Genomic DNA, 27,899 nt, shown 5'->3' on the forward strand with positions numbered 1-27,899 from the left:
CCAAAATGTCTGCAGAGCTAAAATTACAACTGACCAGACCTGATTCGCCCGCCTATGCTTAGTCCAATTGACTCACTATGCAGCCTCTACAGATGCATATAATGTTACTATGTCTACAAAATACCAAGCACAATATTTTCACTGATGGTATTTTTGTAAGCAGTGAAATGATTGTCCATATGTTTTTAAAATCTGAGATCTAATCAGTCTCCAAAAAAATTAAATGTCTTCAGGTGTTCTCTAGTTTACATTATAACTTGACTGAAGTTAACATAAGAATGGCCATATTGGGTCGGACCAAAGAGTCATTCAGCCCAGCATCCTGTCTTCTCACAGTGGCCAATGCCAGGTGCCCCAGATGGAATGAACAGAACAGGTAATCATCAAGAGATCCATTCCCAGTTTCTGGCAAACAGAGCTAGGGATACCATCCCTGCCCATCCTGGCCAATAGCCATTGATGGATCTATCCTCCATGAATTTATCTAGTTCTTTTTTGAACCCTGTTATAACTTTGGCCTTCACAAAATCATCTGGCAAGTAGTTCCACAGCTTGACTTTGTTGTATGAAGAAATACTTCCTTTTGTTTTAAACCTGCTGCCTATTAATTTCATTTGTTGACCCCTAGTTTGTGTGTTATGAGAAGGAGTAAATAACACTTCCTTATTTACTTTCTCCACACCAGTCATAATTTTATAGACCTCTTATCATATCCCCCTTTAGTCTCTTTTCCAAGCTGAAAAGTCCCAGTCTTATTAATCTCTCCTCATTGGAAGCCATTCCATACCCCTAAATCATTTTTGTTGCCCTTTGTGAACCTTTTTCATTCCAATATATCTTTTTTGAGATGGGCATGCAGTATTCAAGAAGTGGGCATACCATGGATTTATATAGAGGCAATATGTATTTTCTATCTTTATTACCTATCCCTTTCTTAACGATTCCCAACATTCTGTTTGCCTTTTTGACTGCTGCCAGCACATTGAGTGGATGTTTTCAGAGACTATCCACAATGACTCCCAAGATCTTTCTTGATGGTAACAGCTACTTTAGACCCCTCATTTTATATGTATAGTTGGGATTATGTTTTCCAATGTGCATTACTTGGCAATTTATCAGCACTGAATTTCATCTGCCATTTTGTTGCCCAGTCACCGTTTTGGGAGATCCTTTTATAGTTCTTTGCAGTCTGCCTGGGACTTAACTATCTCAAGTATCAGAGGGGTAGCCGTGTTAGTCTGAATCTGTAAAAGCAGCAGAGAATCCTGTGGCACCTTATAGACTAACAGACATTTTGGATCATGAGCTTTCGTGGGTGAATACCCACTTCGTCAGATGAATGTAGTGGAAATTTCCAGGGGCAGGTATATATCTCAAGTAGTTTCCATCCTTTCCTTATTAGGACATAGGGAATCTCCTAAATTGAGTGGGTTAAGACCAAAGTCATTTATTGCATTTGTTAATTACTGCAGGTAGATGGCTGTAGTGGGCACCTTACTGCACCTTTTTCTTAACCACCTCAGTAAAAAAATAATAATTTCTGTGAAACATTATTATACATCTTGGAGACATATTTTCAAACAAATGCTCTCCTAAATAAATTATCTTCCCATTAATTCATTTTCCAGAAGCTGTTGCAATCAGAATATATTTGCCCATTTAAAAAAACATACCTACATATACTCAGAAAATGATAGATATATAAATATTTTTACTTTTTAATGTTACATGTTTCACAAGTATTGATTTACAATAATCAAGCACTTAAAATAAGATGTAGAGAAAAATTCTTCTGTCAGTACTACAGACAGTATGTTGAACAATACATTTGTAGTCTTTGGGTGAAGGATTTTGGTATGAGCCCATATATTGTGATTTTATACATGCAAAATGTGTATCCTTAGGTACTTTTACAGAAAAAACATACTTTCACAGAAATTTAATACTTTTAAAACAAAACCAGAAACAAACATTTCCTTCTGTGATTTTAAAAGTGTACTTGTATTTTACTTCATACACTATTTTATTAATGTACATGGATAATAGGATACATTTTTATTTATGTTTAATATGGGAGTGACTGAAATTCTAAGAGATACATTCTGACTATGCAGAGGGAATTGCTTGAGTCAATTCCCTTAACAAGGTGAGAATAACAAAATGCTCCTTGAAACACTGGATAGTATTTCCTTAATAAATTAGATGCATGAATGCTATTACAACCAATATGGGTATAAACCATTATTTTTTATCCAGACTTAGTTTGAAATAAATTACAGTGCTAGTTTTCAGTAAACATTTTTTTTCCATCGCAGAAGTACCAGTGCAAATGATGTACTGATTCCTGATGTATACACGACTAGAGTACAAAATTGACATAATCTTTTATATTTCTTACATTCAAAAAATAAAAGGTACTATTAAATATGCTAACATTAACAACTTGTGCTAAGATGTTGCCAGCATGTAGTACTATTATTATTAAAACAATAAGCAACACGTTAACAAAGGGCACATACTTAATATAACTAAAAATAATACTTGCCTTCCACAGACCGAGAAATTACAAATGGAAGAGACTTATTAGGTCATCTAATCCATCTCCTTGTCAGTACTGAGTTTTGTTTTTCTACCGTATATTTTCTGATTCATTGTCTGGTTCAATTGTAAAATGGCAATATAGGGGTTTCCACAGTTCCTTTGGGACTATTCCATAATTTAATAGATTTTAGGATGTTAATTTATGCCCCCAAGATTCACACATGAAGCTGGCCCACCAATCATAGATCTCACCATTCTATGTGAAAGAGTATCTTTGCTATAGTGCTCACTTTTCAAGGGAGGTGTGAGTGAGCACAGAAAGCAGATCAGGTAGCAATGAGACCCATGTTGGGAGGGGGAAGGGATCAGAGAAATGTACATTGTTTCCCCACCAGCCTTATTGGAAATTCCTCTGAGAAGAACCGAACAAACTCAGTTCTTACTGAGTTTTCCTTCACCTTAGGTGTCTCACACAGACTCAGGAGGGAGGGATATGGCCCACAACTGGGAAATCTTCCGGATATTCAGCCTGAAGTGTCCTTTGGTTAATTTTATTTTATCATTCCTATCACTTTGAATCACCTTAAACATTTTCTCTTTTTCAACTGTGTGTTCACCCTGGATATATGTAATAGATTCCCATGCCCTCATTCATTAGTTGTCCATTTTGCCAAACTCTGAAATTTTAGTTATTTTCTTTTAAATGAATACTCCTTGCTGATAGTATCACAAAAGACTATAATCTTTTCATTTCAGAGCTGAACGTATTCCTAGAAATCTCATATTGCAATTACCAGTAAACATTTAATATGTAGTTAAGCAGTTAGTCTTTTCCCTGATATGTATTGTAAATAAGGTAGTACTCAAGGCTATGTATAATAAAGTAAAAATTTTTGCTGAGGCTACATTCATTATTTATACTCAGATTAATATTTAAAGATTCCTTCATTATATTCTCTTCATCAGAATTCTTTTATTTGTAATAGTTGAGTTTAAATGTAATATTGCTAATAAGTTGTCACCACTGTTCCAGCAGTGTAAAAGGGCTGAAGTGGCATAAAAGAGCCCTAAAAGCCTTGGTTCTGGAGGCCGTAATGCTGCCTCCCAAGGATCTCTTCACACACTCTAGCGTAAAAGAGTGATGAGGTAGGGCTCCAGCACAGTGGTCCTGCAGAGATGCCAGGCAGTGCTGCTTCCCACCAGACAGCCCAGTGAAGTTGTCATAACTTAGTCAGGCCTCCAAAGCTGCCTGAGTTACACAAGAGCCTCAGAGAAACCTAGGATTAGGAAGGTGAGTGAAATTCATCTTAAACTCCCCTCTCCCTGGCTGCTAGTTTTGTGCTGTGCCTCAAAGAAGTCTAGGTTGTGGAAGAAATTATTTGTACATATTGTAGGTTGTAGGCCAACAAGAGTTGGGCTCTTATGTCTTCTAATAAAAAAGGCCTGGGAGGAGCTGAGCACCTGTAACTTCCACTGAAGTTGAATGGTAGGTGTTCATCACCCCTCAGTATCATGCCTTTTCCGATGAAACAGTCTATTATGTTTCAAAGGTAGTTCTGACACTTAGGACTGCAAGACTGACACTTTCATATAATAAAGAAAAAATTAATTCTAAAATACTTCATTAATTTACCTTTGCCACATTTTTTTCCAGTTTACTCAAGGCATTTGTCTGAATTTGTGAGGACTCCTAAAAATGGCTTTCAGACAACAGGTCTAGGTGGGACAGGTGGTCGTTGATGAGATCTTGAAGGAGCTGCAGGAAAGTGACTTTGTATTGGCTGCCTAAAGAGTGAAAAATACTTTTAGTGCACGTTTGATACCGCATTTCAGGAGCTGACAAAGATCATTAGTATCAGGAAATCTACCTAGCCACATTATTTCTCAAGCACCTGTTACAAAAGTGTTGAATCTCTCGTTTTAAGATATTTTGAATGTTAGTAATTATTTACTTATTAATATTATGGTAGCACTTACAGGCTTTGTGAGATCGCAGCCCCATTGTGCTAGACACTGCACATACACATAATAAGAGACAGTCTTTGTCCCGAAAAGCTTACCATCTAAATAGTAAAGACCAACAAAATATAAGAGTGGCAATATAGGCACACAGATATACTTCAGATCTAAGGTCTTTGATTGCGTCTTGGTTTCTGAAGTACTAAGTCCACACTGTGTGCTATAAGTGATAATAATCCATCCAAAAGGTTGGAGTATCTTGAGCTTAGATATGGAACCAATCCTTTTAACTTCAGTGGAAGCAGGCCCCACATTCTAGTTATTAACATTTGCTTTTCTGGAATTGTGTGTCCTTTCAGGGCCAACCTTCTACTGGAAATTTCAGAAAATGTGATGGTACATTTTTCTCCACAATGATGCAGCCATGTACAGTCTCATTCCAAAGAGGTTGTCAATGGCAGCATTTGTGTCTGATAGAAGGCTGAATGTGCAACAATATTTCATAATTCTCTACTGCAGAAACCAGTAAAAAGAGACATTAGCCCTTAACTATCTGTTTATGACAGCACCAATGAAGGTATTAATATACTGATACAGTAAAGATGGAAGAGGAACTGTTTTGAGAGGATTTTAAACAGTACTGCTTCAGCATTCCCACCCTCTTCAGTATTACCTCAAATACTTTTTAAAAAGCAGTTGCTCCTTTTTTTTTTCTCGAGAACTCTGTTTATTTTTGCATGACTAGTTTGAATGCTGAGGTGGCTGCATATGATTTCATCTTTCATAAGGCTAATATCAGACACCTACTACAATTATCAGTCTGCAGCATTTAGTTTGGTTTGTAAGGCATTTAAACAAATTACAACTTGCAAGGGAATTTGTACATCCACATGCATTTAGTGTCGAGCAAACAATTCCCACAATTACAGAAAACTCTGGTTGACAATTCTTTGATGACATCCTCGAGGACTGCTATAACACAGTAAGGTATTAAGGAATAAGAATCAGTAACAGAAATGTTCTGTAGCTATCCAAATTGCTAAAGAATGCATGGATGTGATGAGTCAGTCATTTAAGACCACTCAGAGAAGGAGGCTGATGGAAATACCAGTAGGATGGCCCAGGTAGCTGGGCTGGGCACGTACCAGATGCACTTCCCACTTTCATTCCAGGGTACAGAAAAGTTCAGCAGGCACTCCAATGGCTTGAGTAACCTCTGCAGCATGCACTTACGTGTCCCCTTTCCCCTGTGAGGATCTTTGAGTCAGGGGATCTTCTGAACATTCCAGTCTGTATTTTGCTATGCAGGAAGTGTCATGTTCCTGTACTAGATATGGACTGACTACAGAGCTTGCTAATACATACCAGATACATTCATCACAAGATCCTTTAATACTCTCACAAGTATGGCTGAGGTTTATTTAAATAAGCTATTTTATGAACAGTGCCACCTAGCAGTGGAACAGTATAATACGGTTTAGTGTTCCATTATAGGAAGATCACAGGGAGCTGCATGTGGCACAGTCCAGGAGATACACATTCCTTATATGGTCCCATGTCATCAGCCCCCCACCTTGTATAACAGAAACATTGGTGCTGTTATCTATGCATCCTTGGCAGCAGGCTGGATTTGCTTCTTAATGAAGAAAAATGTCTCACTAATATCAGGACCATCTTAATAGTACTGTGTGACTTCAGAATGATGACAAGAAAAGATTTTTGAAAACTTCTCTGCAAATATATAAACATTGTAAATATTGCCTATTTTACAAGGTACAAAACACTGTACAAAAGACACTAGAGAAAAGAGCTAAGAGTGTGCCGGATTTACTAGCCACTTTACGCCCTTTGTTTGCGATGATAATGTAATGCACATATTTTTTTTAAATACAGTAAAATATTTTAAAATTACAAACCTTGGAGCAGGAAAATGCGATATTGTAAAAATTCCAGAATTTGTTGCTGCAGGCTGAAAAAGAGAGCAACAAGTATGAAATAAAAATAAGTTACAAAAAACCCATTAACACTAGACATATCTTTGAAAAAAAAGATGTGGCTAATTATTAATAAATCAATAAAATTATAAATATACTATTGTAGATCTTTAACTGAGAACACTATACACAAAAATAGCATACTACTTGTCAATACCATTTTTTGACAAAATACCTCAAAAATTATGCCAAATCCTTTTCAGATTTAAGAGTTTAGGATTTAATAATACTTTGAATTTATGTAGAAGTATCTAAGGATATCAAAGCAGTTTGCAAATAATTTATCAAACCTCATAATTTCCTGTGAGGTAGGAAAGCATTATCATCACTATTATACAGATGAGACAACTGAGGCCCAGGCTCTCATGCAAAGATTGTGGCACTGCTGGGAATAGGAGCCAGATCTACTGTGCTTCAGCTCCAAAACTTTATTTCTCCTCTACAAACTATTCTTTTATGACTGAGTGTGTAGCAATTGCCATTAGAAAGTAGCAGTCTGCAATTTTCATGCTAATCTACAGGGAAAATATGTCGGGGCCAGGTTATCTGCTCATCCCCAAGGCACTTTGAAAAAATTATAATTTCAGAAAGGGCAGTGGAAGAATGTATGGGAAATGAAAAGCCTTTGTGTGAGAAGCATGAGGAGTAGGGGCCTGTGGTGTGACCACAGGACTGGGAGCCAGGAAATCTGCATTTTATTCTGACATCTACACCAGATTTCTTGAGTGATGCTGGGAAAATTACTTAACCCTCTCCATGGCTCAGTTTCCCTATTTGTAAAATGGGATTACACTTACTTAAATAGTGCACTGGAGTGTTATGAGAAGTAATAAGTTAACATTTGCAAAGCTCTATAAACAATTTACTATTAAATGGTGAGAGAACTAAACATGGAAAAAGGGAAGAGAAATTAGAAAGAGAGAAAAGAGAAAAAGCAGGAATAAAGAAAAAAATAGAAAGGGATGTGGGGAAAACACTGAAGACAGCAGACACAAAACTTAAAGGCATTAGGGGCAAGTCCTCAACATCACAACTATAAAACAACACAAACATTTCAAAACGACACCAGCTGATTTTTTTTTAAATGGATAGTGTGCCAGGAAGATGGGAAGGAGAAAACAAAACCGTGTGTTCCACATATACTTTCCTATTAATTTAGTTTATTTTTAAAGAGGTTTCTTTAGCAAGGTCACACTTCTACTATTTTGCTTTATTCCCTAATTTTAAAATCCATCAAAATTTCAGAGGTTTTTTTTTTTTTTTTTCATTTTCTCTGCAAATTCTTCATATTCTCTTAGCATTTCTTATTTATTTTTGCCATAAATGAATATATGGGCTGGCTTGACAATTGCTCTACGTGGATCACAGTTTAGGTCCAACATTATCTGGGCTAGCAAAGAACTCTTCAGACTGTTGTTCAGCTCCTGTGGGAAGGAAGCACCTCCGGTCAGTACTAAGAGCACTGTTGAGTGTTTCCCAGCTTCCCTTTGCTGAAAGGAGGATGATGAGGCCAGTGAGTGGTAGAATCTCTCACCCTAACCCAAACAAAAATAAAATAGGCCTAAATCCTCTCTAAAATGGTATAAATCCCTTCAAATGCCCTGTGATATTCGCACGTCTCAAATCTATTATATCATAAAGTTAGACCATACAGAAGTCTAAAAATGCATCATGATTTCTAATGTATTGTAACGTAGTCATCAGTGAAATTTATTCAACAGGAGACAGTATGATCAAACATTGTCTTACCTGATTATTTATAACGTTATTCTGGTTTGGTCTGTTATTTTGCTTTGGTCGCTGTGTATTGTTGTCCCTACAATAAAATTCACATAATCAGAAAAATTAATATAAATCTAGATTAATTACATTTAAGCAGCAGTATGGCCCAGTGGCTAGGGCACTGGTCAGGGGTTTGCAGACCAGGGTTCTTTGTGTGGTTCTGTCACTGTATGACTTTGGACAAGTCATTTACTTCTCTGTATCTCTATTTTCCCTACCCTCCTTTATCTGAATTGTCTATTTTGACTGTAAAATCTTCAGGGCAGGGATTATTTCCTGGTATATGTTTAAACAAAGCTTAGTACCACAGGCGCCTCCAGGTGCTACTTAATACAAATATGACAATAAATTAATACAATATATATTAGAAAAGAATACTGAGAAGTGAGTAGAGGAAAGGAACTGGACAGTTTAATTAAAACAAAAAGGTTCCTGTATAGCCACAAACTTTGCTGCCTGAGAAAAACACAAATGCATCAGGAGGCAAAATGTATGGAACTACATGAGCATAATTTAGGGCAACTTCTGGCCCAGCGTTTTTCTTTTCTTTTTAATCTTTATTTTGTAGATACAGAATTTATAAGTGTGGATTTTCATATATATATCACAATTTTAGGGTTTTAGGGTTTTCTGCATAATTTGTTTCCCACAGAAAAGAATAAATTTTAAAAAAAGAATGTTCCAATACTGCACCCGATAATGTGTCTGCCTGCACAGTGATTTAAATGGTGCCCTGCACATGCACAGGATGTGGTTAGACTGGGTATTTTGACAACTATTTCCTACTGTTGATAATACCAGGGTAATTCCACTGGTGGTAAAAGTGGTGGGAGCCCTAGTACAGACAAAGCCTCCAGAGGGGTCTGCTTTATAATACTTGGTGACATTAAGACCTGCTCTGAGTAGCATTAGAACATGATATATCAAGTGATGAAATACCCTATTGTGACAAAAATGACATTGGTTGTGAAGAAAATAAATTTTTGATACCTGTATCGTCTTCTACTTTTCCGGCAAAACCTTCTCTTTATTGCATCTCTCTTGATAACTGCTATCACGACTGCAATCAACACTGGAAGCACAAGCAGGAAAAACACAAGCAAGCCATCTCTAAGTGATGTATCTAGGGAAAAGAAATGCAAACAGCATGAGCTAATCATCTTATTTTACTTTATTATGCAAACATTTTGCTACTATATGAACCTCCTTGCTGCGAATGCTAAAACCTTTAAGTAATCACAGATAAAATTCTGATCAGTGTACACACATTAGTGGCTCCAATGAAGTCAATATAACTAATAGTATAACTCAGACAAGCAGGATTTGGCCCCAAGATCAGAGGTTGCTTGCTTTTTTTTTTTAAGAGATGAAAGTAGCAAGCTAACTTTTAAAAAAAGAACAGGAGTACTTGTGGCACCTTAGAGACTAACAAATTTATTTGAGCGTAAGCTTTTGCGGGCTACAGCCCACTTCATCAGATGCATCACTTTTCTGTCTTTTTCCATAATGTCTATTTTTTCAAGATCCCTGAAACTGACAAACACAATTTCACTTTAAAAAAAAAATTATTTGCCTGCACATCCCTAATTTTCATTATTTCTGTGATTCAACATATTTTCTTCAGCACACTGACAAATCAAAAGTAGGTTGTTTTTCTTTTCAAAATAAGAATTCAATAACAGATAAAAGTTTTTTTAATAAAGTTATGGATCAATTAGTTTTTTTATAAAATAGTGTGTAACATGTTCTATGGTATATATAAAAAGCAAGCAGGATTTGGCCTATTCTGCTTATCAGCATTTCCTAAATTTACATAGGTGAGTGGATCAAATCCTGAACACTTTATTCACAAACATGAGCCTACCAATTCTTTAAGTGAATAAGGAGCACAAGGTTCAGCCCACAGCTGTAATCAACCTGAACTTTGGTGATGTAAACAGATTTGTATTTATTTTTGTAATAATATATTTATTTTTGTGCTTTTATAAAAATAATGATTTCTAAACAATTATATTTTTTTAAGAAAAAAATATCAGATTTGTTTTGTAGTACAAGCTTACACAATATAAATGTTGGGCCAGATAGTGGGCAGGACTAAATCCCACCACGTCTCGTTAATATCCTGGCACTGGCACAGCTATAACTACACTGTATATAACTCTCTTTAAGTCAGTGGAGTTAAACCAGCAGAGGATTTTGTCCATCCTCTGGGGTCCTGGTTCATGGCTGGGGCTCTTATGTGTTACCATATTATAAATAAAAAGGAGACAAAAGTAAATAGTAGTTTATTTTTATCAGACATTACAATCAAACTGAAAGAGCTTCAGCATCCTACCTATATGAGTTGGACCACTGTCAATACTGCCACCATAACCTGATTTATCACAAAAAGGAGGAGCCCATCCAGGATTGCAGTGACAATTCCCGTTGTTGTTACACACCTGTAGCCACACAAGATACCACAATTAAATAACTGTTTTGTAGCACTGAAATGTAGTTTTTGCATTTATATTATTTAATTCTCCATATTCCATCTGAGAGATGGGAAAAAAGAAGGTTTCCATTCAGGACTGTTAACCAAGGGCCTTATCCAAAGTGCACTGCAGTCAATAAAAGGACTCCCATTGACTTCAACTGGCTTTGGAACAGGGCCCAAATCCCATGCTTGAAGGGACATCAAATTCCAATTCAAAATGAATTTCTTTGCAATTGTCACTGATAACACCATATATTATTTAAATGAAAGACTTATAAAATTGAATAAGATCTTGTGCACATGGTAGCTGCACTCTTTTTTGAAGACTCCTTTTTTATCAGACATATGAAGTGTTTTATTTGGAAGCCACCTCAGGCTACAGCCTTCAGATCTTTCTGAGTTAGTGGTATGTAAGTAGTACTAGCATGTACCCAGAAAAGTTTGGAACATTACATTTATGGTCAACCGCAGAGTGAGGCTTGGTTGTAGTATAAGAAGCTGAACCTCCTCAGGGTTACTCCTTGAGAGTACAATGATTCTCACAGATAATCCAACTGAAGTCAATGAGACTCCACGTTGTTGCAAGAGACTGTGCTAATAGATCCCTTTGTAGAATTGCAGCCTAAATGTGTACATCCATTTAGAACAAATCAGATTTGCCAAATGAACAAATCATATTTAGAGTTGTACATGAAGAATTGTGTGTGAACACAGAGAGTGGTGGATAGCTGAAGGAGGGATCTTGGCACAACCATTTTTCCCCTCCACTGGCATTCCCATACATTGTGAGTGATATTGTTGGCTCCTGTGGCAGCAAACCTCTACAGCAATTAGCCCCTTTTCTCATTTGTCTTGCATAGAACATTGTTTCGAAGGAGAGCTTCTGAGTTTTACTATATTTGGATCCTGGTCTGATTTTTCACACAGGAATATTACATAATTCATTATATTTTCCTCTGCAGAGAATTACGTTGCTTTCAAAATTGGACAGCTCATCTAGTAATGTAATGGGATCTATTTTGCCTATTTCATATTAAACGTTCTATCCACATTAGTGATGAATGGTTTACAGTGCCTTGGTAACATGAACTGTAGATAAAAAATGAATTTGATTTTTAGTACAGATTAAAAAAAACAAAGCATATGTTTCATTATTTATTTTATTTATTTAGATCTACTGAACCTATCAATAATCTCTAGAAGCCTAATGTAATAAAAATAATATACTTACAGCACGATTATTACACTTCTGCATTACATCGCAGTTGTAACCAAGCTCACTTGCATTAACACATTTAAAGTCTACACAGGCCTGAAAAATATTAAATATCTATTTTAAAAGAGTACTTCAACTACCCCAATATTTTTATAAACATAAAATAATATATATAAAAACAGTAACACTGCAAAATGTAAGTGGTGAGAAACAAGACTGTCTAAAAACACTAGATTCTTCAGAACTCTGGCTTAATTTATCACACATTTTCATGCACTAGGATATACTTTGATGCAAATGAAATCAGAATATGAATAACTATTTCTTTTAAAGCTTTGTTAAACCAAACAGCAGGCTTTATGGTACAGAGCTAATAAATACTACTCCTCTGTGTGCATGTATCTATAAATTAACATTAAGTATTATTTATTGTATCAATATATACACACACACATGCGCACACACATATATAAAACACACAAAAACTATGTAGAACATTACTTGAGCTGCAAAGTTAAGCACTCAAAAAATTAGGAAATGCCAAGTTTATAGTTGCTCACACAGCCCTATTTCTGCTCCTTTTGTCCCTCCAATAAACTGACTGAGACCAATTTGCTGTGAAAAAATAGTATGTGATCACGTCATTAAAGCTTGTATCATATATGCACAAGGGGACTGAATTAAGGTTGTGTGGAGAACCATAGATCTGGAGTCTCCTAACTTTTGAGTGTTTGACTTGGCAATCTTACCAATGTTCCTTTAATGCAGATTTTGTATGTAATTTCCTTTTTAAAAGAACAAGATCAAATAAATTCTACATTGTTCAACGACAGCAAACTCCCATCAACATGGCGAACCTTGAATGCTAAGTGCCACAACTTGTATCAACAGCATATGCTGGCAACAGCAGAAGGCTGTTTTCCTGGAGAGGACATGGGTTGCTGGGTCTAGGGGTGATGGGGAAGTGAGCTGGCTCTCTAATAGGAAGTGGGAAAAGCTGCTCCAACAGTAATCCTGTCTTCCCAATGCAATGTGTGCTCCTGCTGCTTTGGTGGTGGCTTGAGCCCTGCCTCTGAAGGTTTACTGATTTTGTCATGCTGCCAAAATTTTCTTGCGGCATACAAGTGAGAGAAGGGAAATGGCAGTTTTTAACAATTTATTTGTCAGTTAAATCTGAACGGAATTTCATGGGATAAAGAAAAGGCACTTCCTGTAAGTCTGAGGGGATTCTCCCTGCTGAATATCAAAGGTTATAGTACACACAGACACTCTGTATGAGACAAGTATTTTGAGTGTCATGAGCCCAAGTCGTTATGAGGAAAATTAAAATGTGGCTTAATGCTTTTGAAAGCTAAGGGTCTTATAGTAAAATGCATTAAAAAGAGAACTTTTCATTAAGTGTCATGCATTCTGCAATAACTGCTGTGATCTACCTTACCTTTCCTTTTCCACAAGCAGTTCCCTTTTGAACTTGAGCAGGATCAGGGATATCTGACCCTAGATCAAAATCAGAAGTCACACACGAAACACCATCTTGATTGCTGACAACAGTAGAAGCAGGAAGATTTTCAAGACTGACAGGTATACACTGAAGTTTGCCACACAGACTATGTCTGTAATAAATGAATAAAATACAAATATAAGATAACAAGGAGAAAACAGACTCAATACAAAATTATTATTTATTAATAAATTCACACAGTTTACACTATGAGCCAATAATTTTCTCGTGCTGGAAATCTCATATTCTAAGAAAGTTTTCCCTTCTCTTTCTCTGTGAATATGTGTGTGTATCATTTTATATATATTGAAGACTGCCTATTCTGAGCCTTTGGCACAGTGTAATTTTGTGTGTGTGTGTATACAAAGTATTTCCACATTGGAGGGAAAAGAGGAAACATTTCTCTTGGAGGTTGTTTAAAAAGAAATGGCATCTGACAGAAGCTGCTCAAAATCCTGGGATATGAGAAGTAATCCCAATGGAGATGGATTAGTGGAGAGAGTCCTGTTGATGAAGAGGATTAATGGTGCCCGATAAATGTATTTCAGCATACGGCTCTGCAATTTATCAGATGGATATCACCATAATACAGCGGGCGCCAGATGAAGGACCGTGGCGGCGGTCGAGCATCTGCCAAAATGCCACCGAATTTCAGCAGCGACACCTCTTGATGATGCCACTTGTCGGCGGCAAGTGGTGTCATCGAGAGGCATCACTGCCAAAATGCCACCGAATTTCAGGGGCATTTCGACGGATGCTCGACCGCCAGCCAGGACACAGGTGCATGGCACCCGTGGGCACCGCGTTAGGGACCGCTGCCATAATATGTGTGTTTGTCTATGGGTATATAAACACACATGCCCTGCTATAGGTGAGGCCGGTAGCACTGCCTATTAAGATTCCCTGACACTTCTCATTGTAAGTCCTGTTTTCAGGTGCTTATAATTTTGCCAGACTTTAACCATTTGGGCTGAAATTTTGCATGCTGGGTGTTGCCTCAGGTAGAAATTTTTGGAAAAATTCTTACACAAGGGTTAAGCCATTTCCAAGAATGAGGGTAGGGGGAAATATATTGTTTTGTCTGTGTTAAAAAAACTGTGTCAAGATTTACTTGAACACTTTTAGCAGCCCCATGCTTTGTAGCAGGAACTTGAAATTTGGCAAGGAAGTGGTCTTTCTGACAGGGATGTGCCTTTTGCCTTCCCTGTGAAAATCTGCCCAAATTTGGCCAAGTTATAAGCCTTTGAAAAACAAATTACAATTCCCATATTCTCAGTTCTATAGTGATGAGAGACCCAGAAAAGCCCTTGGGGAGATTAATATATTTGTCTACAGACCAGGGTCACACCACAGGTTATAAACTATATAATGCAGTGTAGTGCATAACTTTGGCCTCCCTGTGAGTTTTTTTTTTTTTTTTTTTTTTACAAGAAATGGTCTGATGCAGGTCATCTATTTTAAAAATACCTGCGATGATGAGCCAGACTCTTGTGCCAAGATCGGCTGTTTATGGCTACCTGATTCTGTGGCCTGATCTGCCCCATATTCTATCCAAGTTAGAGGACTATAGGCTGATCTAGGGACCATATACCATCTGAGAATTAGTGAAGCACAACCTGATACATCCCCTCCCTCCCTCTATGCTGTGCTGCGAGTGTGGCTGATGCAGGAACTAGGTGGATCAGCTTTCTGCCATTTGAGAGCTATCAGCTGGCTAAGTACTGACAGATTATAGCTTCTTTCCACAGCCTAAGCAGCAGAAAAGGGCTGGTTCAGAGGGGAGAATCTGGTTCAGTTTCTTCAAAAGAACATTTAAGGAAAGTTGAGTTTTACACATATTGTTTAAATTGGTTTTAAAAAACTGTTTTAATCAACAACTTAAAACAGACTAATAAAAAATGAAGATTAATGTAGGTAAACTCAGGTAGGCCAAAGTAGTGAAGCATGTAAGCATTATCTGTATAATATATACTCTACGTTATGTTACTGTTTATATGAATAAATGACAGGAGGAAAGATTAGATTCAATTTATACCTGCTGGTCACTTACTCAATGGGACATTTATTGTACATTCCACCTGACATTCCACAGTTTCCAAATCTATCTCCCTTTATATTGGCTGCTTCAAAACAAATATCAGGTGCTTTTCTTGCTCCTAAAAGAACAATATCAATTTTTAACAACTAATATATCCAATAAAAACGAATAATCCACAATAGCTATTTAAATCCTAGGTACAAGACAGAGCATATGAGTAAATTTTTCCTATTAATATGAATTCTGTTACACAGTCAAACAGTTTAAAAATACCTTTTCCGTAGATGGATTCACACTGTGAATCAAAATTCTGGCAAACCCCACTATAGCAATATTCTTTCATGTTGTTGCATGGGTAGCCATTCATGATATATACATCATCTGGGCAGTATGGGTATGTCCCATTGCAGTATTCAGGTAGATCACAGAAATTCATTTTTGGTCTACATTCCACTCCTGCCACTTTCAACTATAAATGGAACAGAAAGTTACTCTGTTTTATTTTGCAATAGTAGAAATTCTAACACAAAGGTATACAATGACTATGTAGTAGGTTCAGAGAGAAAATATGCTTGTAAATTTGAGGAAGATGAACATAGTTCTTCATATCAATATACAGAGCACGTATGACACTCCTGTGAGTTTTTTGTGGCATGCTGATACAGTTGATGAATTTGATCATGCACAGCACTGGTTCACAGTGTGGCATTTATAAATATCAGACAAAAAATCATGAGTAGAGAGGGGATGCATGGGAAACTCGATTCTGCAGTAACGAGAGCACTACTACATGACATCTAATTACTTCTGCCTAAAAAGCAGATATCAGGTCAGAGCTAACTCTTCATTTGTAAGCTGAAGATCACACATAAGGCCATGAATCCTCAGACCAAGATTCTCTGTTCACCCACTGACCCTACTTTAATCTACACTCCTGAGTATGGTTTTAATAACGTATGTACAGGGGTCTAAAGACACTGTGATAGATCCATTTCTAAAAATTTTTTTAAAAATCCACTACTAATTAGTACCAACTGTTTTAAGTTAAGAACATAAATTAACAAAAAGGGCTCCTCCAGCCTACCTTGCAATTTTCACAGCACAGCCCTTCAGCACACTGTGATCCAGACTTAAGTTTGCAGGTTGCAGCATCACAGCAAGGATTAGTACACTCCTGTAGCAAAGGTATGAATTAGGGACACAGGGTTTTTACTTATCTCTATAGTCAGGGGTTTCTGAAGTACACAATCAGATTAAAATTGACCAGAAGCCAAATGTATTGAGTCTCTTTCAGTTTCTGAAGTTTAGAGTTCTCTGTCCTATTGGAAGGCAGCACGCAGTTTGGCTATGTATCAGAAACTAGAGAGAAACTTTATTTTTGATTCTTATTTGCATAGGGATAAGAGCAGGTAAAGCAACAACTGCTTTTCTAAATAGAACAGGGTCCTAAAGAAGCAGAACTCCACAGGTTTCTATTAACAGTTTGGAGTTCTCAATATATTTTATTTCCAAGCTAAGAGTACAATATAGAAATGATTTGTTTTTAGGCTTTTTTTTGGTGTCAGAAAAAACCTTCAACTGAACATGGGTTTTCCTCACCACTGGTATTTGCTAGCATATATTCTAAGTAGTATCAATCACAGGCGCCGGCCTCATTTCCCTAGGGGTGCTCGACCTCCGCTTCACCTCGGGCCCTGCCCCCACTCCACCCCTTCCCCCAAAGAACTTCTTTGTACAAAACGGATTAAGATTGAAGCCTGGATGCCCACATGAATTGAAGTACTATACCTGGGGTTTGCCACAATCGCATTCTTCATTCTTGTCCATCACGTTATTGCCACAGACAGGTTCTGTGAAAATATCACTTGGTTTTGGAGCATTTTTAAGACAGTTTCCTCCACCATTCAAAATGAGATTCTCAAAATCATTGGCACTACAAGTGCTGAAATTCTTGGATGCACTAGAAAGCATAATATTGCATTTGTTTGGCATACACATTTTTCCTAGTAAAAATCAATTTATTTCAAGACATTTAATAACAAGTTCTACACACCGCTTGTGTAATAGTAGAAGATCATTGGGATCGCTCATTTTTTAGAACTATATATTGCATTTAAGGAAAGATATTTCTAGGATTTAAAAGATACTGCCAGAATTTTAGTCTTTCATATATTCATAGATTTTAAGACCAGAAGGGATTATTAGATCATATATTCTGACCTCCTGTATAACACAGGCCATTGAATTTCACCCATTTACCCCAAAGTGTTTAACTACAGCAGAGGTGGGCAAACCTTTTGGCCCGAGGTATGGAAATTGTATGGCGGGCCAGGAATGCTCATGAAATGGTGGTTGGGGTGCAGGAGGGGATGAGGGTTCTGGCTGGGGGTGCGGGCTCTAAAGTGGGGTGAGAAATGAGGAGTTCAGGGTGCAGGAGGGGGCTCCGGGCTGAGGCAGGGAGTCAGGGTGCTGGGTTGAGTGAGGTCTCCAGCTGGAGGTGTGGGCTCTGGGATGGGGCTGGGGATGAGGGATTTCGGGTTGTCGGAGGGTGCTCCTGGCTTTGACCAAGGGGTTCAGAGGGGGGGAGGGGGATCAGGGCTGGGGCAGGGAGTTGGGGCACACGGGAGGGAGATGAGGGCTCTGGCTGGGGGTGTGGGCTCTGGGGTGGGGCCAGAAATGAGGAGTTCAGGGTGCAGGAGGGGGTTTTGGGCTGGGGTTGGGGTGCAGGAGGGTTGGGGGCTACAGCTGCGGGTGCAGGCTCTGGGGTGAGGCTGGGGATGAGAGGTTTGGAGTGCAGGAGGATGCTCCGGGCTGGGATTTAGTGGTTCAGAGGGCCAGAGGGGAATCAGGGCTGGGGCAGGGTGTTGGGGTATGGGAGGGGCTCAGGGATGCAGGCTCTGGGCAGCACTGACCTCAAGCAGCTCCCAGAAGCAATGGCATATCCCCCCTATTCAGGGGTGAATGTAAAATACAGCTCTTACCAGTATGGGGCCCACTCTGCCCCTGCCCCTCCCCCTGCTCCCACCCCAGAAGGCTGGGCCTCAGATGGAAGGGGGAGGGGGCAGGGTGGAAGTAAGTTACATTTCTTACCCATACAGTCCAAACACAAGCAACCCACCTCTCCTACATACTTCATGGATCTCTCCCACTGCATGACTTAGATATAGAAATTAAAGCTACTATTACTACTACCAGTACTGTCTGTAATAAAACTTTACTATTGGAATAAGCCTGAAAAACTAGGGGGGAGAATTTTATGTCTCCTGCTCTGTTTTACCTGCCTTCTGCCATATATTTCATATTATAGTAGTTTGGATGATGAGCCAGCACATGTTGTTCATTTTAAGAACACTTTCACTGCAAATTTGACAAAATGCAAAGAAGGTACCAGTGTGAGATTTCTAAAGATAGCTGCAGCACTCGACCCAAGGTTTAAGAATCTGAAGTGCCTTCCAAAATCTGAGAGGGATGAGGTGTGGAGCAAGCTTTCAGAAGTCTTAAAAAAGGAAAATTCTGATATGGAAACTACAGAACCCAAACCATCAAAAAAGAAAATCAACCTTCTGCTGGTGACAGCTGACTTAGATGATACAAAAGGAACATGTGTTGGTCTGCACTGCTTTAGATCGTTATCGAGCAGAACCCATCATCAGCATGGATGTCTGTCCTCTGAATTGGTGGTTGAAGCATCAAGGGACATATGAATCTTTAGTGCATCTGGCATGTAAATATCTTGCGACATGGGCTACAACAGTGCCACAGGCACTGCCTGTTCTCACTTTCAGGTGACATTGTAAATAAAAAACAGGCAGCATTATCGTCTGCAAATGTAAACAAACTTGTTTGTCTGAGCAATTGGCTGAACAAGAAGTAGAACTGATGGGACTTGTAGGCTCTAAAGTTTTACATTGTTTTATTTTTGAATACAGGGTTTTTTGTACATAATTCTACATTAGTAAGTTCAACTTTCATGATAAAGAGATTGCACTACAGTACTTGTATTAGGTGAATTGAAAAATACTATTTGTTTTGTTTTTTACAGGGCAAATATTTGTAATAAAAAATAAATATAAAGTGAGCACTGTATACTTTGTATTTTGTGTTGTAACTGAAATCAATATATTTCAAAATGTAGAAAACATTCAAAAATATCTAAATAAATAGTATTCTATTATTGTTTAACAGCGTGATTAATTGCATGATTAATCACGATTAATTTTTGTAATTGCACAATTGCGATTAATTTTTTTAATCGCTTGACAGTCCTAAATATAAATGATGTTTAGTTTAGAAGCAGTTCTTTTCCATATAAATTCTATGATTTCCATCTCTAATTTCTTATTTCGAGTGGGGTTTTTTGAGGGTTTATTGCTGGGCCAAAACATTTATTCCAGGATGAAACTCTGCATTCAAAGTTTAACTGTGGCACTATATATAAATTATTTCTAACTATAACAGTGATGGGTTCCTTGATCCTGCATAGAGGTTTTCTGCAGAGATACTATGATGTCATAGACTGAACCCTGAATAAACATGCATTCATTTTTGCTGAGTCACTCTGATGTCAGATCAGGCGAGTCCTGTTAGTCCCAAATCTAATCCTCAGAACTGCCAACTTGGTAATACAATGTAGGTAGAGATGTACATTTTATTTAAATTAACTGTAAATGTAAGCCTTAGGAAAGGGAAGTTTGGACCAGATCCAGTGTGTGAATACTATTTATAGGAGCTGGGTGGAAACAGCACAGTAACATCAATCAACTAAGTCCCATTAACTTTTTAACCCTCTAGGCTTAAGTTCTCCATACAAAGCCCATTTACTAAGGTTCTCTGAGGTTAATAGGAATTTTACACTGCTGAATAAATCTAATACAAATATGTAATATTAAAAATAAAGTAATAATATTTGGGCTCTTACTTATTTATACTGTACATAATGTAGGATGTGGGGCACCTTCCATCATCATGTTTCATACCAAGATTATGCCCCAGCTCATGTGCAACTACTGTGGCATGATGTAGCACATTGTTACCATTAAGCTAGTAAAGAGAAGCAATGTTGAAATTAATATGAAAATAAAACCTGAAAATAAAGAAATCACAAGAAAACAAGACAATGATCCTACCTACTGATTTATTTAAGCTATATCTCTCTAATGTGTGATGATAGTGTCTAATATCATAAGGAGAGAGCATTAATAGCAAATCAGTGTAATTCTTTATCTATATATCGGTTTAGGACCAGATTTTGCCATTCTTCCTCATGCTGAATAGTATTTTACTCCATCAGTAGTTCCATTAATTTCAATGGGGTTCCTCACAAAGTAAAGTAAAGTACGGCTAGCAGAATCTGGCCCTTATACTGTGTCTGCTGCTGTGGTATCTAATATTATAAGGACAAACCTCCAAATCCTAAGTAAGGTGATATTAGGCCTCCCATAGGATTAAGGGAAGGCAAAGGCAGCTTTAAGCGAATTTTACCCCACTCTCTCCAAAGTGAACTGAGTGGAATTCTTGTGCATCTAAGAATCTGGGCTACAGTGTACTGTGCAACTGAGTGTGAAGAGTCAAACTCACATGTGGGTCCCGTGCTAACATTCCCATCAAGAACATACAAAAAGCTGTCCATTTTGAGTTTACGAACTTACAGTTATGGAGATGTGCTTTTCTAGCCAACTTTGAGCTAAATAAATTTAAAAATATGGCCAAAATATAGCTTGAGACTTATCCGAATGAGGTGGACTGGTACATGAAGGAGAAGGATGTGGCAAAAGGAATTATAATGTCATCCTCAAAAACATTTTTTTCTTTTCATAGGAAGCCTAACAGAACAACCCACATCAAACCAAACCTCTTAGCCCTTGATGAATTGGCTGAATAAGTCAGGGAGGTGTCTAGGTTTTTTTATTGACTAGATTTGTACATTAATAATTGAGATGAAGTACTGTACTTACAGTGCTAATGGACCCTCCATGGACTTGAGAACAGACTGTACTTACAAAAGCCATTCCGACTGTCCCACCATATGCACCTCTCCCTCTGCAACATAACAACAGAACATGCGCACTGTTTTGAGAATGGGGCTGAAAGTCCATTGCTTTCTAGTGAAAAAATATTGATGGCTCTGCCCCAAAGAAATACTATGATGAGTCAAATCTTGGCCTCACTGATATCAGTGGGAAATTTCTCACTTTCCCAAAGGATTGGAAATGGCTCTCTGATCAGTGTGACTACACCAGCTGTATGACATAACTCTTGAAAGGTATACATATGCTGTGTTACTGTTTTTGAGTGAAGAATAAGATTAAGAATAAAGATTTAATTACAGAAATAATTTCTTCTTGGACTACAATTACAGTCAATGCTTTAAATTAGCAGTAGTTCAGTTTCTATTATTTATTTCATTTGCATACATAAGCAATATTACAATTCTGACTTATAGTATGAAGCAAGTTTTTCTAATGGACCAAAACTTACATTATGAGGTGGCTAACATCATTTCTTGATCGCTTAAGAAGATCTTTTTCTCTCCAAGAAACAAATCTAGTTAGTACATCACCAGCTGAACCATCCACTACATCTATGGGATTTTTATCTGACCAGATTTCTAGCCCAGTCAAAATAATCTGGATGTTCAATGCGCCATACATCTGAAAATACACAATGGTGATTACTTTACATATATGTAAATCAAATTTAATTGAATTCTGAAAAAATTACATCATCATTACCAGTTCAGTATTATGTTGACCGGAACAATGCAAGTGTAAGAAAGTTTATTTCATTTAAATAATTAGTTCACATTATAAACTCGGCCAGATCCTCCTGTTTTTATTCAGTCAAAACCTACACTATCATTTATGGGGGGGGGAGGGATGTTACTGAATAAAGATTACAAGCCTGAAGCTCTTCTATGTCTATTAGGATTCCTAGCCATATTCTTCAGGTGCAAGAGCTCTATGAGTAAGGCATCAGAAGGCCAACACTCAGGGGGAGGGGCACCATTTCATTCATTATCTTGGCTGGTTATCTTGAGGACATCCTAGGAACGATTTCATCTCTCTAGTGGACTGTCGGGAACTTATGGAAATTGCTTAAGGCTGTGGAATGGGAAACTCCACAGGCAGCAAAGAGGCTAGATCTTCTGACAGCAACTGGGGATTTTGAGCGTAAACTTTGGCCAATAGAGAGTGGACTATATGCAATGGAAAGATCCCCATTGTCTTCAGTGGGAGCTGGATCAAGCCTTTAGTTAGGTATCAATACTTCTTGCCTACATTGATTACACTGGTCTACAATTTTTGAGAAGTCGTCTGCTTCACAGATAAAATGTGGTATTTATTATGTATTTTGATGTGCTGAATTCAAATATGACAATTAAAACAACTGATTGGCTACTGTTTCTAAGATATTTAAGTTTTTACATTTTATGTCTATGTATATTGTGTAGATAGTAGAGTTTTAATCATAAATTGTAAACCTAGGTCTTTTCATGTGTTTATGGTTGCTTTACATGATAATATTTCACCTGTCCTGTTTATGTAACACTTTAAAAATCAGCAAAAGGGTTATATAAATAAAATGTATTATGAAACAAAAGGCAAAAAACTATTATGTACATAGTTTAGTCCTATTCAGTGTCTACTCGGCGCTTCTTGGCTTGTCTCTTGTATTCATTAAATGGAGCATCTCTTGTCACTGTCCAGCAATAGTCTGCAAGCATTGATGGGCTCCATTTGCCCTGATAGCGTTTCTCCATTGTTGCAATGTCCTGGTGAAATCGCTCGCCGTGCTCGTCGCTCACTGCTCCGCAGTTCGGTGGAAAAAAATCTAGATGAGAGTGCAAAAAATGTATCTTTAGTGACATGTTGCAACCAAGGCTTTTGTATGCCTTGAGGAGGTTTTCCACCAACAACCTGTAGTTGTCTGCCTTGTTGTTTCCGAGAAAATTTATTGCCACTAACTGGAAGGCTTTCCATGCCGTCTTTTCCTTGCCACGCAGTGCATGGTCAAATGCATCATCTCCAAGAAGTTCGCGAATCTGAGGACCAACAAAGACACCTTCCTTTATCTTAGCTTCACTTAACCTTGGAAATTTTCCACGGAGGTACTTGAAAGCTGCTTGTGTTTTGTCAATGGCCTTGACAAAGTTCTTCATCAGACCCAGCTTGATGTGTAAGGGTGGTAACAAAATCTTCCTTGATTCAACAAGTGGTGGATGCTGAACACTTTTCCTCCCAGGCTCCAATGACTGTCGGAGTGGCCAATCTTTCTTGATGTAGTGGGAATCTCTTGCACGACTATCCCATTCGCAGAGAAAACAGCAGTACTTTGTGTATCCAGTCTGCAGACCAAGCAAGAGAGCAACAACCTTCAAATCGCCACAAAGCTGCCACTGATGTTGGTCATAGTTTATGCACCTCAAAAGTTGTTTCATGTTGTCATAGGTTTCCTTCATATGGACTGCATGACCAACTGGAATTGATGGCAAAACATTGCCATTATGCAGCAAAACAGCTTTAAGACTCGTCTTCGATGAATCAATGAACAGTCTCCACTCATCTGGATCGTGAACGATGTTGAGGGCTGCCATCACACCATCGATGTTGTTGCAGGCTACAAGATCACCTTCCATGAAGAAGAATGGGGCAAGATCCTTTTGACGATCACAGAACATGGAAACCCTAACATCACCTGCCAGGAGATTCCACTGCTGTAGTGCTAGAGCCCAACAGCTAGACTAGAGCCAATCAACAATTTTAAGCATCATTTTCGTTCTCAGTGACCCAGAATTAGTAAAGTTTGACTACATTTATTTCAGAAGCATTTTGGCTGTAGGGCAGTGTTATTCCTGTGTAGAACAGAGGAGCAGTATGTACCTCCATATACCATGTTGGAGAGGAGGACTAGCCTCCCTAATGCTGATGAAATATTTGATATTTTTCTTATAAACATGTACAGGAATGTTCAATCTTTCAGAAATACAGTAGTGTACAAACATTTTGAGGTAAAGTTTTAAAAAAAACACTAGTAAAAGTCTTCTGTGCTCTTATCCATGTTTTTAGCCCTGTTTTTCACCAGTTATTGCATGAGTCTAATGACAATGATTCATACGTATTCAGAAATCCTATGTTATTTTGCTAAATTTTCAAAGGTACCTCAACATGGTGTCTGAAATTACATGTATACTTTTGCAAACACATTCTTGGGCTCATGCTTTTGTGTGTACAAAGCTTGGATGTGTAAAACTTCACATTAAAAACTCATGCAAAAATGCGCAGTGTAATTTTAAAGGTGGGTTTTGAAAATCTACAGCATTATGGGTATGATCCTCACCCCTGTTTCGTTCCCTTTATGCCATGGAAAAGGTCCAGAGCACCATAATGTGGCTATAAAAACCTTATATCCAGCTGAGGAAAAACTGCCCTAAGCCTGCTCTCATATATCCTGGTACAGGAGGTTTGCGAGAGGTGGGGAGGGATCTGTCAAAGTTGCCAGATATTCCAGGTATCCCTGCAGCCCACAGGGCAGGACTGGGAGGGCTGTCTAAGTTATGCCCCTGGAGCAGCCTAAGATTGAGAGTGTGCAAAGGTGGCTTAAAACCACCTTATCCCCCATCCCCTGGGCTGTGAGTTCTCTGGTGCACTTCTCAGAGTCTTGTCTAGATATCAGTTATATGTCTGTATATTCATTATATTTTTCAATTAGAATACAAACACAGAATACACTAGTTGTACATTACTATTTGTATTTCTTCTGTGAAATAAGATAAAGAGGAGACTACTGAATATCCATATGACTGAAATGACCTACCCCATCAACATAATTAGTCAGCTCAATTGTTTCCTTTTGCACAGCTACAGGATCAGCATTCTTCTGCAAATACTGTAAAATTCAATATAAGGATGTCAGAGAAAAATTAAATAATTTAATAAAATGTGTTTAATACTAGAGAAACACATTACCCTGCCGTTATCAACAACCATAAATAGCTCCACATAGCTTGTCTGTGGCAGCACAGCTCGTTTTTTCTGCAAGTTAGAAAATGCAAGAAGTTAATATTTTAATTACCATTAAGTCAAGATTTATATTACTATTTGTTACCATGTTATGCACATATTTACAACGCATGGTATGTTGGTTTGGCCTCAAGTTTGTTTCCTTTTTGAGCTTTACATGGCAGCTTAAAGATCTACAGCTCAATACTTCAGTGGCAGACAGGCTCTCAGAAGTGGGGGCTTTATGGCATCTTTACATCCACTACCTCTCCAATCCTGTTGCTTTGCCCTCTCATACAGCTTAGAACAGCTGCTGGGCTGCTTTAAGTTGCACTTGACTGCAACAGTCTCCATGTTGCCATTTCTCTATATGAGGATTTCCAAAGCCCAGTAGTGTTCCAGTTGTTCTCAGGGCCCTGAAATGGGGTAAACAAAGAGCTGGCTAGATACACCACCTGGAATGCTCCTACACCAGGGTAAACCCAAGAAGTAAGTTAAGATGGTTTTATGGCCCCTTCTGGCCACTGAAGCAGCCTCAAAAGAGTTGTACTGGATCCAAGGATCTACACATTTCTGAAGAGAAAAACACAAATATATTTACCCTAAAAAGCTTTTCCCTGCTGAAAGTACTGTGTAAAACATTTGTATATCTGAGAGAATTCTTCACACTCTTCTCCTGGTGCAGGTTATCATTCAGCACACCACACAGAAAAGGATCTTGCTGAACATGTTCTAATGGATAAAATAGGTGCTCAAAGGTAGCTGATATGTTAACTGGCTCCATTCCATACTGTTTGCCACCAATGTGAAGGATTCCTCTACAACAATAAAGGTATGAGAAATTATCTAGTAGAATTTCCTCTCACTTGTCAAGGTATAACTTAGATGAGTAAACTACAGCTGACTATTTCACCACTAAGAAATGTACACTCTTACCTTTTTAAAAAAATATATAAACAACTTTCATAATGGGCAAAGGGGAAGTTGCCCCTAAAAGTAAGTGTCAGGAACAGCTGAGAATTATCAATTAATAAAGCTGCAGGATGACTATGGAGTTGCTCTAAAAAAAACTATTCTGGATCTCTGCTAGACAAGTCCTTCATTCCTCTTCTACCCACTTATGCCGTAATTCCTGCAAGTTGTCATACTGGGGTCATGCACAGAGTAAGGGTTTTGTGCAGCATGTACTCAGTGCACAATGCATCATGGCCAACCTCTGCCCTCCCCATCCCTATGGAGCTGAACTACTCTAGCTCTGCTGTACAAAGTCTGTTTATAGCTGGGAGGAGGAGGAAGTTGTATTTAGTCATATGTGTTCACGAAGACAACAGAATTGCCTCCCGACTAATGTTAGCCTACTAATCCCTATGGCAGCTAAATATAGCGACTATTTTTTTTTTTTTACATGTTAAGGTTTGTATCCAGGCTGAGACTATAGCCAGTATGTACCCATACACTATAGCAGTACAACTCTGAAAATACTATATTGTTCTCCAGAATCTTAGCTTTCATTTAAAATAAGTCTATGTCTGTTATGGTTGCAAAGAAAGTGAACTGAGTGTAATTAATGCAGAGATGTGTATGTGAGTCTGCAGACAGCCTGCAACAATCTCTTTTTTGCATTTATTTCAGTGACATGTTAACTCAGATGCCCAGCAATAGTGTAAATGTCAACATTGTTAGCTATTTCATTCCTCATTTAAGAAAGGAGAGAGGGAAGGTCACAGAATTACACAATTTACTTTGATGTCTTATTTTGGTGCTGCAAGTGGGTGATATTGTGTGATCTCCATCACTTATTCCCCACCACAAAAGAAGCCAAGCCCAAGGACCCTACTAGAGCCTATAGGTATATTCAAGCCAGACCAACAGGGAGCTAAGCTCACGGAAGTCATGGAACCCGGGGAACACTCATGACCATATTTTGAATATCTGCACACACTCTGGCAAGTGGTGTATCATTTTGTCAATTCACCACCTTTTATTCCCCAATCTGACCAGTCTAACAAACATAAACATTATTTTAATTTACTGTAACAGAGTTACTCTGCGGGTTTTGGAAACGTGCTTCTAAATGCAAATTTATCAACATCGCTGCTATTATTTGTAGGATGATTATAGTGTGCTACAATCTTATGCTATACGGAAACATTAGATAGTGATGCACAGCAGTTATTTATTTATTGTTTATACTGTGACAGTGCACAGGGCTCCAAGAAGGGCATCTTTGTGCTTGGTCCCTACCCTATATATTGAAAAACAGTCCCTGACCCCAAAAAATTACAATCTAAGTAAACTATGCTTTTGTTTTGTGAAAATTTTACCTTTAGTAACATATTAACTTCAGGTTACTCAAACTTTGCCCAGGTGCGGCCTGCACTAGGAGTTTGTCTC

General features: G+C 38.0%; 1 protein-coding gene across 1 annotated transcript in view; it reads right to left on the reverse strand.

Annotated features, from left to right (window-relative positions):
• Positions 1 to 1,714: 1,714 nt before the first annotated feature.
• LOC116834430 (disintegrin and metalloproteinase domain-containing protein 9-like) overlaps positions 1,715 to 27,899 on the reverse strand; it is a 38,262-nt gene continuing 12,077 nt past the window's right edge. Inside the window, exons 6-22 of the mRNA XM_032796491.2 lie at positions 26,107 to 26,323; positions 25,473 to 25,538; positions 25,321 to 25,392; positions 21,985 to 22,157; positions 21,462 to 21,546; positions 20,426 to 20,547; positions 17,296 to 17,467; positions 16,592 to 16,681; positions 15,781 to 15,976; positions 15,520 to 15,625; positions 13,407 to 13,581; positions 11,984 to 12,064; positions 10,612 to 10,717; positions 9,267 to 9,399; positions 8,244 to 8,310; positions 6,417 to 6,469; positions 1,715 to 4,326 (exon numbers count right to left, since the gene is read on the reverse strand). Of these exons, the coding sequence (XP_032652382.1) occupies positions 4,245 to 4,326; positions 6,417 to 6,469; positions 8,244 to 8,310; positions 9,267 to 9,399; positions 10,612 to 10,717; positions 11,984 to 12,064; positions 13,407 to 13,581; positions 15,520 to 15,625; positions 15,781 to 15,976; positions 16,592 to 16,681; positions 17,296 to 17,467; positions 20,426 to 20,547; positions 21,462 to 21,546; positions 21,985 to 22,157; positions 25,321 to 25,392; positions 25,473 to 25,538; positions 26,107 to 26,323 (1,996 nt within the window). The 3' untranslated portion in view covers positions 1,715 to 4,244. The remainder of the gene's footprint in view (positions 4,327 to 6,416; positions 6,470 to 8,243; positions 8,311 to 9,266; positions 9,400 to 10,611; positions 10,718 to 11,983; positions 12,065 to 13,406; positions 13,582 to 15,519; positions 15,626 to 15,780; positions 15,977 to 16,591; positions 16,682 to 17,295; positions 17,468 to 20,425; positions 20,548 to 21,461; positions 21,547 to 21,984; positions 22,158 to 25,320; positions 25,393 to 25,472; positions 25,539 to 26,106; positions 26,324 to 27,899) is intronic.

Source organism: Chelonoidis abingdonii, chromosome 15 (genome assembly GCF_003597395.2).
Source record: "Chelonoidis abingdonii isolate Lonesome George chromosome 15, CheloAbing_2.0, whole genome shotgun sequence".
NCBI classification, from domain to species: domain Eukaryota; kingdom Metazoa; phylum Chordata; order Testudines; family Testudinidae; genus Chelonoidis; species Chelonoidis abingdonii.